The sequence below is a fragment of the Bombus impatiens genome, unplaced genomic scaffold (genome assembly GCF_000188095.3).
Source record: "Bombus impatiens unplaced genomic scaffold, BIMP_2.2 scf_0102, whole genome shotgun sequence".
Taxonomy (NCBI): Eukaryota; Metazoa; Arthropoda; class Insecta; order Hymenoptera; family Apidae; genus Bombus; species Bombus impatiens.
Window position 1 is genome coordinate 1,481,087 of NT_176521.1, and position 13,803 is coordinate 1,494,889.

Consider the following 13,803-nt stretch of genomic DNA (forward strand, 5'->3'; position numbering starts at 1 on the left):
GAGGCGAGTCGACTCGCGGTCCAGCGGCGTTTAATTATTTCGACGTGAAATATGTATGGTGGGTGGCCCGTGGAAAGCGAGAAGGGGTTGCAGAGAGAGTCGAAATGGGCGTACGACGGCCGTGCAACCTTACTCTCGCCATTGTCGACGACCGAGAAACTGGTTGAAAGGGTTGGCCATGCGGTGGACGCGGCGCCGGTAGGCGGCGGCGAAAAATACTGGCTTCTATTTAATTTCATTTTTAACTTGAGGCTATATTTAATTAAGAAATATCACGAAACCCGATATATATGTATATACACCAGCTACTGGACGAACGTGGTTAATTGTCGCTGTGCTATCCTGTCCTATCCTCGCTACGATCGTCACGATGAAGCACGCGTGCTTAGGAGCGTTGATTAAAAAACATACACCTAATTCGTTTCGGGGAATTTGAAGATTGGGCAACGAGGCAAGGAAATTTTCAAAAGTGTCGTTTTCGTGGAATATCGACTTAATAAGTTGTAACGTAGGTTCGATTCATCTGAAATGTAAGAGTGAATAGGAGATTGGTATCCAAATAAATATTATGTATGATGATATCGCTTTCAATTAATTCTACGTTCAAAAGTTGCATCTATTAAGCGAGAAAGGTAGAGATTTTCAATCGACTATAGGATTTTTTCATGCTTACGGTCAATAGAATATGACATGAATAAATTATACAGTGCTTACCTGGTTCAGTGGACGAGGACCGATGAATGAAGATTTTCTGTCATCGATGTTCTGAAACAAACACATACGCTAATGTTTAATTTCGGTTTCATGCTATAACGAGCAACATACAGCTATAACTATTACTGTTTTTAATGCCGCACCTTATCGCGGTAATAAATGGATGGAAGAAGAAAAGTTCACTTAAACCTAACAATCCAGTCAATAGTTCTTAAGAATAAGCAGAAAGATACAAATATTTTATCGTTTTCAATCATCGTTGACCTCGTACTAAAAGAAAAACAAAAATTCGAATCATATAACTAGTTTGCAGGATAATTCCAGCAACACCGAAGCGTATATTACCGTAAATTCCATACATATTCCATGAGGATTGCAACGAGATCGTATCTCAGGCCGTAGGAAAGTTTTCATTCAAAGATTCTGCCGGGAATCTTGATATTGGAGCGTGCAATCGATATGGCAGTCACGTGGAGAATGCGTCGAAAGATTCCCCAGTGAGGTTTTCTTATTCGAAGGGATACCTGCGATAGCGCAGTTTCCCTTGGCGCAAAGGGTGGCAGAGGCAGGGGGACCAATTTTCACAGCGGCGAGATATATCCGGAGGTCTCGGAGTACCGAAGGGTTGGCGGCAAAGATCACAAGTAATTGAATGGGGGTGAGGGGGTGGTCTCGCTCCAACCCCCGTGAGTGTTCAACCAATTAATCCACTTCAATCCAGAAAGCAGCCCTGTGAGCATCGAGGAACCTTTTTTCTCTCTCTCTATTACGCTGCAGACACGCCAAGATGTATTGAGATCGAAAGAGACACCGTTGGGATTCAAAATATCTTTGTGGCTGCTTTACATCCGATCCTGCTGCGCTTTTCATTGAACTTGATGTTTCCCATTCGTCTGTATCCCGTTTGCCAAATATTTCGGCTGATATGGTTTTAAAATATATCGTAATCAACCCTATTCCTGCGATTCACCACAAAATTCTTCAGATTCCATTACACTTGTGTTTTATTTTAGTGGACAACCCGAGTCTTTTACATCCTGAACTTCACTAGTGTATTTCTATTTTTACCTCAAAATCTATTAATTAATGTACAATACGGTTAAAACTACAATATATTTTTCCGAATTTTCTCGGATTTTTCGAGAGACCAGAACAGTAATGAAAAGTAGGCATAGGTACGAACAATTTTTGTATACTTAAGATTAAATTTTTGTAGACTTAGGATAAAAGAAAGAGATTTAGGATTGAAAGAAAGAAATTCTCGTTTAGAGAAAACCCAATTACAAGTATAGCGTAAATTATACAGCAAGAGAAGAATACGTTGGAATATTCGGGAAAATCGATTCCACGAGAATCACGGGCAGCAAAAATCGCAAGCATGCCAATTAAGGGTAGATATTACCCTTAGCTGCGTATACACGCATGGTCAGACAACAGTCGTCCCAGATTGGAAATCTGAAGCAGGAATTCGACGGGTAGCCGCGTCTGGAAACGTTGCGGTATCAAAGTGATCCCGCAACACCAATTAAGTCCCTTTCAAGGCAGATCGTAGGGATGGGTCAGCCAATAAAACAAAGTAAATCCGCGTCTGGTCTAATCTTATAGATAGAGAGGTACGCGGAGGGCGAAAGAGTTTTCTCGCCAGCACGTAAAGTAACGATTACCAGATATTCCTGAGATACGGCGGAAAGAGATTTTAACCCGGCCCACCGCAAATCCTGGATGTATCCCCTAATAATACTCAATTTTGCTGTGGATTAATAGCGGTTTACCCCCTCTTCCATCCCTTCGCAACCGAAAGCGTCTTCTACACGATCTATGACGCACGTTCCGAGACCTGAACTTCTATTATCTTGCCATGATTAAATATGTGCTAAATATTTCTAGCAGTATTTACAAATATAAAATTGTCATATTGCGCTATTCTGTAGTATATTAATCAATATCCGAAATATAGGCGATAGTTGTCATGGAAAAATTTGTGGAAATAAACATTTAAAAAGTTAGTAGCAATATGAACTTCAAGCGATGAGCGTTTACTATATTTACGTTATTAAATTCCTAGAATCTTTACTGTAACAAATATGCAGAATAAGTATGTCCTTTTTTGAAACAGAGATATGAAATACTTTTTAAGCTTGATATAAGCTTATTCTCTTATTCTATTGCTTCTTAAATAGACAACTAAATTCGTAATGTTATACCTATGCCTCTAGCGTGCAGGATAATCAAGACTTTTTCTTATTTTGACGAACACTGTACACTTTTAAACTTCGTGATCTTTCCTGGTCGAATTCGTCTCTCTTTTAATTCTCTTTTAACATATTTGGATAACGGAAAACAGCACGCAACCAAGCGATAATGTATAAAACGTAAAGTTACTAAGGAGAAAAAAAAATGAAACACTGTCATTCTTGTTTTGTTCTCATAAAAATACTTTACCAAATAGCTGTTATCATTTCGATGTGAAGTTTTACGCGGAGGACAAAGTTCGACGAAAGTTCTTTTATTATCGACAGACAACGTTGCACGAGCGCGCGAGCACTCGCGGAAAAGTCGAAGTTTATGGTTGGAGGTAACGGGCCCCGGTGTACAGATTGTCGAATCGAGAAAGGACAACAGGGGGCAGCATGCTAATTTATAGCACCCTGGCGCTCCATTACGAATATTTATCCGTGGTGAGTTTAATCTAAACTTGGAGAGTCCTCCTCGCCTTGCCCCGCCGTCACCTTCCTCGTGCCACCCCCTTTTCGAGGGTGTCAGTCATCTTTCTCCATCCACCAGACTACGTCTACTTTCTCCTCCTTCAAGGAGAAATCCTCGCCACCTTAACGACGTATTGTCTCTGCGACTTATCAAAACAATTCGTTCAACTACTATTTCATGGCCTCCGTTGCGAGAACGTTGTTTCATCTGTCACTGATTAAACTAGCTTAGGGTAAGATTCGTTCTCTGCGTCGTCGTCACAAGATTCGATTGGCAGCATTTTTCTCTCCCCCCTTTTTTTTTTTATTCTAGATCATTCGTTGAACAGACAATCTTCGATTATATTTTGTAATTAATTACATTTGAATAAGAAAAGCGTTTGCGTTGCCTCGAATTTTGAACAATTATACTATTATTTTGTTTTGTAGGCGTATGAAGCGTTCTGTATCATGTTTTTCTTTACGATGGCCTCCTAAAGTATTAACCGGTTTAATTTAATCATATCGTTTTAATGTATTTGTCTTTCAATCATTATTTAGTGCAGAATATTTCAAAACTTACCTAACGTACCTAATTATGGGAACTACGTGGGAATAATTTTAACTAATTAAATAAATCATAGAATTTATCCGAAAGAATTTACACGCGTTTAAAGTTGAGCTTAAGAATTAACGCGAATTTATAAGGGACATTTTGATATCGATATTCCGTAAGCAAGCGCGTAATATTCCTGGAACAAGATAATCTTCGGAAGAGAGAGGCGCACGTTAATTTCGGGGCGCAGGGCGTCCCTGTTATCTCCTTATTCCTTGCCACCCCATTTTTCCGAAACTCCTTTGCATATTAACAATATTGCTCTTCGAAGCGATGGAGCGGTTTTAGGATAAAAAATTATGAGGACAGACGGGCCCCTCGAGCTTTCTTTCTTTCCGTTTCTTCGGCCTGCGCCTGTATTTTTCTTCATCTTCTTCGACTCGCCGTTCACTATCCCCCTCTCGCTTTTTCTTTCGATCTTCTCGGTCTTTTTTACGATACTGCCAATTACACGCCTGTTTGAATTCACTATCCGACCGAGGCGAACACCCTGATATAAATTTTTATCGCTCGCTGCGGGGTTCTGCTCGCTGCACTTCCTGTTCTTGCTTTACGACACTCTTTCACTCCACAGTCGACGTTCATAACTCTTATTCCCGTTCGCTGTGAGTATCCACGAAATACAAAACATATGTAATCGTATAAAGCTTCTTGGAGTTGTCTACTTAAAGTTGGAAAGTGAATTCCTGATTGAGGACTAATCAGATCACGCAAATTGAGCTGCTAAATATTCCTTGTATTATTAACTGTTGTTTCCATTTTAATATGATTTCATTGTTTCCATTTTCTCGACTGATATCCTAATTGAGGCGAAGTTTAGATTAAAGACGTCTAAACTCAGTATGATTGGATCTTAGTTTAATGAATTGAAATTCTACTATACTTTAACCATTCTATGTATCGAATACCAATTTTATTCTTTAAAACCTTTCTAATTAACATTTTCGAATAATCCACGCATTAATCCGTGAAAAATTCCAAACAAAAAATTCTATTGACCGAAAGTACGATGATTATAAGGAAACTACTCTATTTACGCAGTCGATTGTTAAAAAAATTCCAGTAACATCAAAGAAACGAGTGTTTCCAGGAAAAACTGTTCAGTCGTCTACCGATTTTTCATCCATCGCGAGCGTTAGTCTCTTTAATGCAGCGGGAACCCCTCGAATATGAACAATAAATGTGACAAAGTACTCGCGGAAGGTTTTCGAGGGTGATATTACTCTGTAATAGATATTACGTGTCTACCTGCTCGCATATTAGGTTTTAATATAGAAGATACGAGCGGCGGCGCCGAATACTTTTTCCTTTGTGAAAAATTCACGTCGGCTGCAACTTTTAATAGTAATACTGTCGGTAGACACTTCGTCGAGCGTGCTGGATGTGCAAAAACGTGGAACGGGAACTGTCGAATGTGGAAAAGCTAACGCGATGTCTCCGATGGAACGTTAATATACGTAGTCGTAAGATTTGCCAACTTCAAACCGAGAACAATTTGTAAATATTAAAGAGAAGGTAAAGAAACAGATTAATGAAAATATTAATTTGAGCAAAGTACGTTATATTATAAGTTACGTTAATCTAAGTATATTATACAATGGAGAACGAAATAGTTTTTCATATAAAAATGAATTAAAATTACATATTATAACTTTTGTATGCTTATTCTTCGATAGTACACGAATATCATTTTTATACAAGAGATACATTAAGTTGCCCTAAACGTTTTTATATTCCAATAGACGTTTTCCAATGTTTTGTATTTCAATAGAACAAGATGGATCATACATAATTCAACAAAATAATGTAAAACAAAAAATGTATATTTATTATTTCCTTATAAAACAAAAGAAACTTTTGCGACAATTTTATGCCTACTATATTTCTCTCAAAAAACATTTGTCAATTTTATAAAAACTACAAGATATTCAATACGAACATATCTTTCATAGAGACCACAAAAGTATTTAAATAATAATTATTATATATAATTATTAATTTTATTATTAATAAATATTATTATATATATTATATGTAATTCGGTATTTAAATAATTACCAATTACACTAACAAGCAACAACATTCAGTAGGACTATCATCAAAACTTAATAGACGTTTAAGATCACTATTCAACTTGTACACTAATTATACTATAAATTTTTACTAAACATACGTCTTCAGTAAATGACTTATAATTTCTATACAGATTTCCGAATTGGTTTCAAATTGTATCAATATAAAACCACCACATAGCCGTTTCTCATGCTAGTGGAATTCTAAAATGTTTCATATAACACACACAATACGAAAGCAAAAGTTTTCTATAGTATTGAAATACGTTCGTTAGCCAATCTACGTACAATAATATTTATCCACTTCCTACGTATCCTTATATGGAACTAAAACCTGATGCTCCATTCTCTTTAAAGGAGAATTTCTAACGTGTCATTTTATCGATTGTGTATATTTCTAAAATTTCCATCGAGATTTACGCTTGGGGTAAAAAAATCCACATGGAGATCCCGGTGTAGCCCGGAATCGAAGCGCGAGCGGAGCAAAAGGGCGGTCGCCTGTGGCCTGGAACTTCAGTCGGTGTTTTTATTTACACCGCATTATTTACTTACCGTGCATCCTATGAACGAACGGCAGTATAAAGCGGTTGGAGGAGACTCGGGTATAAGCACACAAGCTGGTTCATTAGAGACATTTGAGCTCCTCGCGAGGATGGCAGCCTGAAACGGGTAGACGGGGTGGTTCAGGATGCAAGAGAGAACCGGGTGGCAACCGTGGGCTGGGTTTCAGGGGTCTCGCTGGGGTGGTTGGGTGGAAACAGACAAAATCAACAACGAGTAACGAGAACTCCGCGATATTAATCCACTCGTCGAGTTTTCAAACTTCCTACAAAGGCACCGCACCCCATATCCACCCACCCTCCATTCACCACCCCTCCACTAGCCTGCCAGCTTCACCTTTCTCTTGTAGTCTGCATGTTTGCGAACGAGACCATAATCAATATTTTATCGTTGCTTTGCGACAGATGCATCTCATTTAGGAGAAATTATTAGATATTTCTGTTAGCGATACTTTTTCGCGTACAGTCCTGCTTGCAAGCAATAGGACACCTGCTCTCTTACAGAACGTGATGATTCTTCCAGATTGATGTATTGTAATTTAACAGAAAGAATAGTTTGTTTGGATGTAGTCGACATATTTTACACTTCGAAGTTCGCGTATGTGTATCGCTCGCGTGTCGAAACAGAAAGAAACAGAAAGTCGTTACGATACGATACGTAACAACATGCTTGTAACGACAACAGGTGTCGCGATTAAATCAAATTTCGCGTCTGTTGTAATATGTTAAATAAATGATCAGTTGGAATTCTGTATTTGTATCTATTTTAAATACAAAACCGCGGGAACTATTTGGAAGAATTTGACAAGGAAATAATGAATTAACAATGGTTGCAGTCTGTACAATTTCCTGGCTTGAGCGTCGTTGAACAAATTTTGGATGAATCAAGCACCTTCCTCTATAAAATTGCTTCCATCCTTAATATGGTCACTGTAGATTTCTTTCGATATCATAAACAAGAAATAAGATAAGATTCACGAGACCAGGAAGTACGATCGAAGAGATCGATCAATCAGAGGTCAATCAGTATAGTGTTAAACGAAGCTGTTTAAAACGTAGGTGAATAGTAGAGTTGTTTCGTGTCATTGACTTACACCACGATTAGTCATCGCAGTCAATTGACCCCAAATGATCGTATCGGATATTCTTGCACGGTCTCAGTGTCAATTATGGCACGCGCCAACGATTCATGCTGTTCGTGATCGGCTCGCGAACAGTCAGACCCGGTTACGTCATCATCGAATGGGCTTCAATCATTGAGAACGGCCGACTGATCATAAAGCGTTTTATTTTTAGTCGGTGTATTATTGGCAAGAATGTCACCGCGTGGACGCCAACAGTCGAATCGAAATTGGTGATAAATGAGGAACAGATGATGAACACCAAATGATAAATTAGGAATAACGTGCTACTTATATTAGTTGGCATCTACCAAGCTATTTACTTTTTAAATATTTATTTACATCATCTAAACTGCGCTCGCATTATTATTAACGATGGTCAGTACAGAAACATTTGTGTCTGTTTAATTTTAGTTACACACAATTTTAATTAAAAAATATTATATAATTAGTGTATTAAAAACAGTGGCAACCCCTTCCACGTTAAACTTTTATTTTAAAAGAGTATAGTAAATATTAAAATTGCTAAAAATTACTAAAAATTATACAGTCGATTTTTATTATTAATGCGGCTTTGTCTTCGGAATATCAGAGTATACCGCATGGAACGCTATTGAAAAAGTGCATACTTTTGTTCGCTTATAGCCGATCCAAGATTAATACAGAAATAAAGCTATTTCTCGTTAAGCATTCTTCGGAAATAATCGATAAACGAGAGTGTGGAAACGGAAATCACGTTCCGCTGGTGGAAAAAAACGAGGAAACTTTACGGCATCTTTCGCCGGGATTTGCGGAGAACGGCGGCCGGAGAAAATGGAAGGAACGCCGAATCGAATGCATTAAGATAATTAATTATAAAATTCACGAGAAAGGCGAGATGAAAACGGAGCGGAGCCGCAGCTTACAAAAATATGAAGGCAAATCGAATAAAGTCCCCGTCTACGTTTATTCTCTCTCCTCCGTTTACTCAGCCGACCGAAGACGTACATCGGAATTAAAATGTAGATTCAGCAAAATATTTTCGCGGCTGAGTAACCGTTGAAGTATGTTTCTTACGAATTATCATCGTTTTTTTTACATAAAGTAAAATTGCCAGGATCTAAAAATTCGCCGACCCTTCGTTTGTGCAATTCCTATCTGTGTGTTATTTCAGATTTTTTCGACGTTATCAAAGTTCGCAAGCTAGAAAAAGGTAATTAGGAAATAGTCTCTCGTAAATATTATAAAATTATAAATTAAAATGTTACAAAATTGTTCCTACGGAAGAAGAGAAATCAGTTTACATGTATCGTCACTCTTCGAACTCTCAAACCATTCTGTTTTTCCAATGTTCGTATTCTCCTAATTATCTAAATACGTCAACTTGAATAGGCTCGGTTATTATATTCAAGCAATTAGAAATTCGAATTCGACTATTTCCATTAATTAATTTCGTATTAAAGTACATTAAGAAATATATCTATCTCGTCTTATTCTTTTTAAAGTGTGAGCGTGGTTGCGACACAAAGATGACCTCTTTAATTATTTACGAAAGGATTCCAGCCGTTTCACGATTCTTTCATTTAGGAGTGTGAATCAGAGTCAAGAATAGCTATGATCGTGATATTACCAATTGTATCGGTGAATCGTCATTTAATTCGGAGCGCATAGCGGACAACTTGTTCGTACTGATAACTTTACATTCTACAGCTGTCGCTGAACTTAATTAATCCATCCGCTTGAAGCGTGATCGTGGCAATTTTAATTGGTTACTCCTATATCGTACGACGTTACAACAGAGAATTGAAATTACCAAGGGTTATTCTTCTCGATTTGCAGATTTCTAATACCTTTAGGATTCCGTCTTTATAACAATTTTTCCATTCACACAACTGATCAATGTTTCCAAGAATTTTTCTTCTCGATATCTGAACCATAGTCATTTCAGACGTTTGGTATTTCGCCCCTATTATACCGTTTCACAGATTTATCATTTTTGTTAATATTAGTGGTATATTTGTTTTATTATGTACATTATACAATTTTTATACGAAGCAATTAATCTAATTAAAAACGTATTTTCCTATAATATCCTCCCATTCTCAGGTTAATTATCTATATCAGCTGATTTTTTTCGTACTTTTGTAAAATATATTTTCTACTTCAATTATTTCATATCAATGCTTTCAATGAACTTCCCGCGGCCACACAAAATCAGAACCTCCATCCTCAGTTGCCAGATTCCTCAAAGCTGGATCGTTGGTGAATTTCTTCTCGTCTGGCAAAGGGTTAATGCGTCCGATTGTGCTCTAAAAGGAAATCTTGAAATGCAATATTCTACAATATTCGCTGACGAGGGAACGATGGTATCTGAGAAAGAAAGGAAAGGAGAAAGCGAGAGAAAGAAAGAGAGAGAGAAAGTCAGACTTTTACCACGACTCAATATTGGTACTCCGACATCGTCTTCCTATCTTCCATTTTCAGTCGATCTTCGTCCGTTCTTCGTCTTGGACCCATCTATTTCTTCCACTCAACGGGAGGAAGTTACTTGACAACTGTTATTTGCATTTCTATCCTATTGAAGAAAATATCTAATAAAGTTGGTGGGGAAACGCCGCCTCGAAGAAGAATACCGGTCCCACCCATCGCAACTTCGTCTTCAGCCACCCGTCAGAATTCATACTTTCAAGTCATATTCCACGAGTCGAACTGTGCTCCATGAAAGTTCGAATATCTCGATGGACGGCTGTTAGCTTAGAGCATGATTGTAGTTACAGCTTCTTCGAAGCGTTTCGCTCTACGATCGCAATGTTGGTAATTATTTAGCGAGCAGCTATGCTATCGGTCTGAATTTCGGCAAATTTCAATTTTTCAAAAACCAAAGTTGCTATTTCATATGAAACACAAACAAATGAATACGAATGCACGGGGAACCGAGTAACGCTGTCCGATATTGATAAATTTATTTGGCTATCTCAGACTTCGTAAAATATATAACTTGTATTAAGTACTTTTTTGTCAGACTAAAATAATTTCAAAAATGGCTAAGAAACTGTTGAGTGATTTGAATTGTATTTGTATCCTATCTAAATGCATGTAACCAATGTTTCAGTATTAACCACACCTATTTTAACTAATACACTCTTGATTATCGTTCTTTCAGTATTCGGTCAATTTTGTTTAAATTTACGCTTATTTAAGATTAGGTAACCGTTGGGAAAGTGCGCAACGAAAAAAATGATATGCTTGACACTTGGTTAACAAAGAAACGACGGAATTCATGAAACATACCTAACGTTCTCATAGTTTACAAATTAACGGAAGAAAGGAAAAGAGCGGAGCCGCGAATAAAAAACAGGTCGTTTCCTGTAAAAATTACAAAACGTGGACCAAACGGAATATCGATGGTCGCGTCGGGATGCATGAATTTAATATGACTTTTGATACACCCCCGGCGCGCGTTAACAGCCTCGAACGTGGCGAGTGATTCAGTGATTCGAATATCCGAAGGAAGCTCAGATGGGGTTGGTGTAAAAAGGTAAACGCGGCGATGATCGCGTCCGCATGAAATATGTATTTCAATATAGGTGGCGCCGATATATATTGTCGGTAGCCCGACAGGGCTGTGAAATTTTATGTCGCATTAAAGCCGCCAATATGTCTCCGGAGCGTGAGCATAAAAATTGTCGAACGTATTAACGCCCCGTTCTCGAACGATCCTCGCGCTCGCTCGCGTTCCGAGAACACGGATTTAATAAAGCTCCGTGAAGAAACGATTCGTCTTCCTGTACGCGACGATATTCAAAAGCTCTCCTCGATATATCGGCGATCATTAAAACCTGCATTAATGCCGCCAGATCGAATTGCTCCCCCTACCCTTTCTATAATGTTTTCTCCCTTCTATCGTTTATCGAGACGACGATGATTATAAATTCCTTAGGGACAGCCATAAATATATCGATATACCGGTATTAACGAATAGTTCGACGATATTGCAGTTGCCGGATGGAAGGACTTGCAGTTGCATTTCTTTGCTTTCTTCATTTTTGAACGTAGTAAGCTTTAAATTAATTAGAAATAACGCTAAATAATTTCCCATTTTTTACGCTCTTTATTATATTTCTTTTAAGTCAATCTTTGTATATATGTACGTCTATTACTGTTTGAACTTTTTAAGATTACTATTAGCATTTGGTTGTTTCGCGACGAATATCTTCTTTTCCACAATTTTATTATCTCTTGGTTTCGTCGATATTCCTATATTTAGCTTTCCATTGTATTTGTTGTTTGATCTCAAAAGAGATTCACTCTGTAAATTATAACATACAAGACTGAGATTCAAATTTTCAACAGATCTCTCAAAGATTCTCCTTTATTTTTGCATAACTTCCTCAAATATCTTAAATAAAATAGCTGCTATATATTTCACTGTACACCGTCTAATTCTAATGTAATTCGGATCTTCGACTTTGAGGACTGTCTTCACCTCTAAATACGGATTTTTACCAACAAAAAATAATACACGTCAAATGTTACGTATATTCTTCTAGAAACAAACAGCATAAAATATTACGTAAATTTCAGTAAACTCAACATATACAGATTGGAAACATTTCTTTCTAAAAAGAAAAGAACAAAGATTGCCTGGTGTCTTAACATTGCGTTTTAATTAAAGCAATAAGAGCAAGATAACCAGAGAAACAGGGGAGAATGAACAAGGGATTCGTTACTATTTATTTCTAATTACCTTCGATTCTGTAATCCACTGGCCGGAAACAAACCAGGGATCCGGGGTTCCTCGATCCTTCTTGCCAGGCCGACTCGTAATCGAATAATTAAGCCGTTGATTGGAGCTTTATTACCCAATCCGCGAAGTGAGCTTTTATTGGTCCTCTCGAGCCGACCGTTGAGTATTTAAAAAGGGTGATTGCCTCTCTCGATTCGAGGGAAATCACCTGCGAGATTGGACGGTGCATAATGTATTATCCGGCACATCCCAATTTCTCGGTGCTTCATCGAACCGTGGAATATTTGCGACTTCACCGGCGGATAACGCGTTACTATACCATGAATCGTGGCGATCAAACGTAACGACTTCACCGAACGTTCCTATGTTCCTGCAAATGCGCGCCGAGCCCGGCAAGCAAGCTTGCCAGGGAAATCATTTCAATTGCGCGAATAATTTAAACGCGATGATGTAATACGTATATACGAATTCGAAACATTATTGCATGGTACTGAATTGAATATTGAAGATCTACTCATTGAATATTATGCGTGATTTATGATGTAGATACTGCACGTTTTTAGAATCTTCTAAAACTTGAAAATTCAAATTATTAAAATTGCCGATTGATCTCAAGATAATTCTTTCCTAGTTTGCGAGATAGATGGAAAATAATACAATAAATTTCCAATATATTATTTTCCACTATTCATTAAAATATTATATCTTTGTAGGATTATTATAGGAATATTCATTCAACTTTTGTATTAATTCGAGAATATTCCTATCTCTTAATTGATGCGAGAAATGTGAGGTTTTGCGGTTTAGTACTGCAGAATTTTAAGAATCAAGGCATCCAAGTGTGAGAACTGCTCTTCAGGAAGACTTGTGACAAAGTTCGCTGCGCTTCTAGCAAAACATCGAAACACGCATTCTATAAAAACGCGGTTCACATCAAATGTCTCGATTTTACAAATTTCCAATCAATATAATCAATATAAATCTGCTCCATACGCATTTTAACAGACACGAAACAACCTGTGCGGATATCATTTTCTTCTACTCTCTAGATATCTTTATCCAGATTGAAAGATTCTACAAACCCCTGTATCTACGTAGAACACGAGTTCCAGGAACGTTCGCTTCCATTTCAAAGCTCGTTCGACAAAAGCATCGCGCAAAAGGAAAAAAGAATCACGCAATTAATAGCAGATCGTTTCACAGCGTTCTTCTGGATGGTATCCGATGGATAGGAAACGGAAGAGGGAAGAAGATCAGGAACGCGTTTTCAATAATTGTGCGATTTACCGGAAGAGATCGTAGGAACAGCC

The 13,803-nt window shown here is 37.7% G+C and overlaps 1 protein-coding gene across 3 annotated transcripts in view; it reads right to left on the minus strand.

Annotated features, from left to right (window-relative positions):
- LOC112212067 overlaps window positions 1–13,803 on the minus strand; it is a 161,481-nt gene that overhangs the window by 6,322 nt on the left and 141,356 nt on the right. For 2 of the 3 annotated variants that reach the window (XR_004460896.1, XR_004460897.1), the window contains exons 3-4: window positions 715–765; window positions 7–523 (exon numbers count right to left, since the gene is read on the minus strand). Coding sequence is in view for 1 of the 3 variants with exons in the window: in XM_033318534.1 (XP_033174425.1) it covers window positions 715–765 (51 nt within the window). In the remaining 2 variants the exon portion in view is untranslated. Of the gene's footprint in view, window positions 1–6; window positions 524–714; window positions 766–13,803 lie in introns of those variants that run through there. The other variant, XM_033318534.1, reaches the window with a different exon arrangement.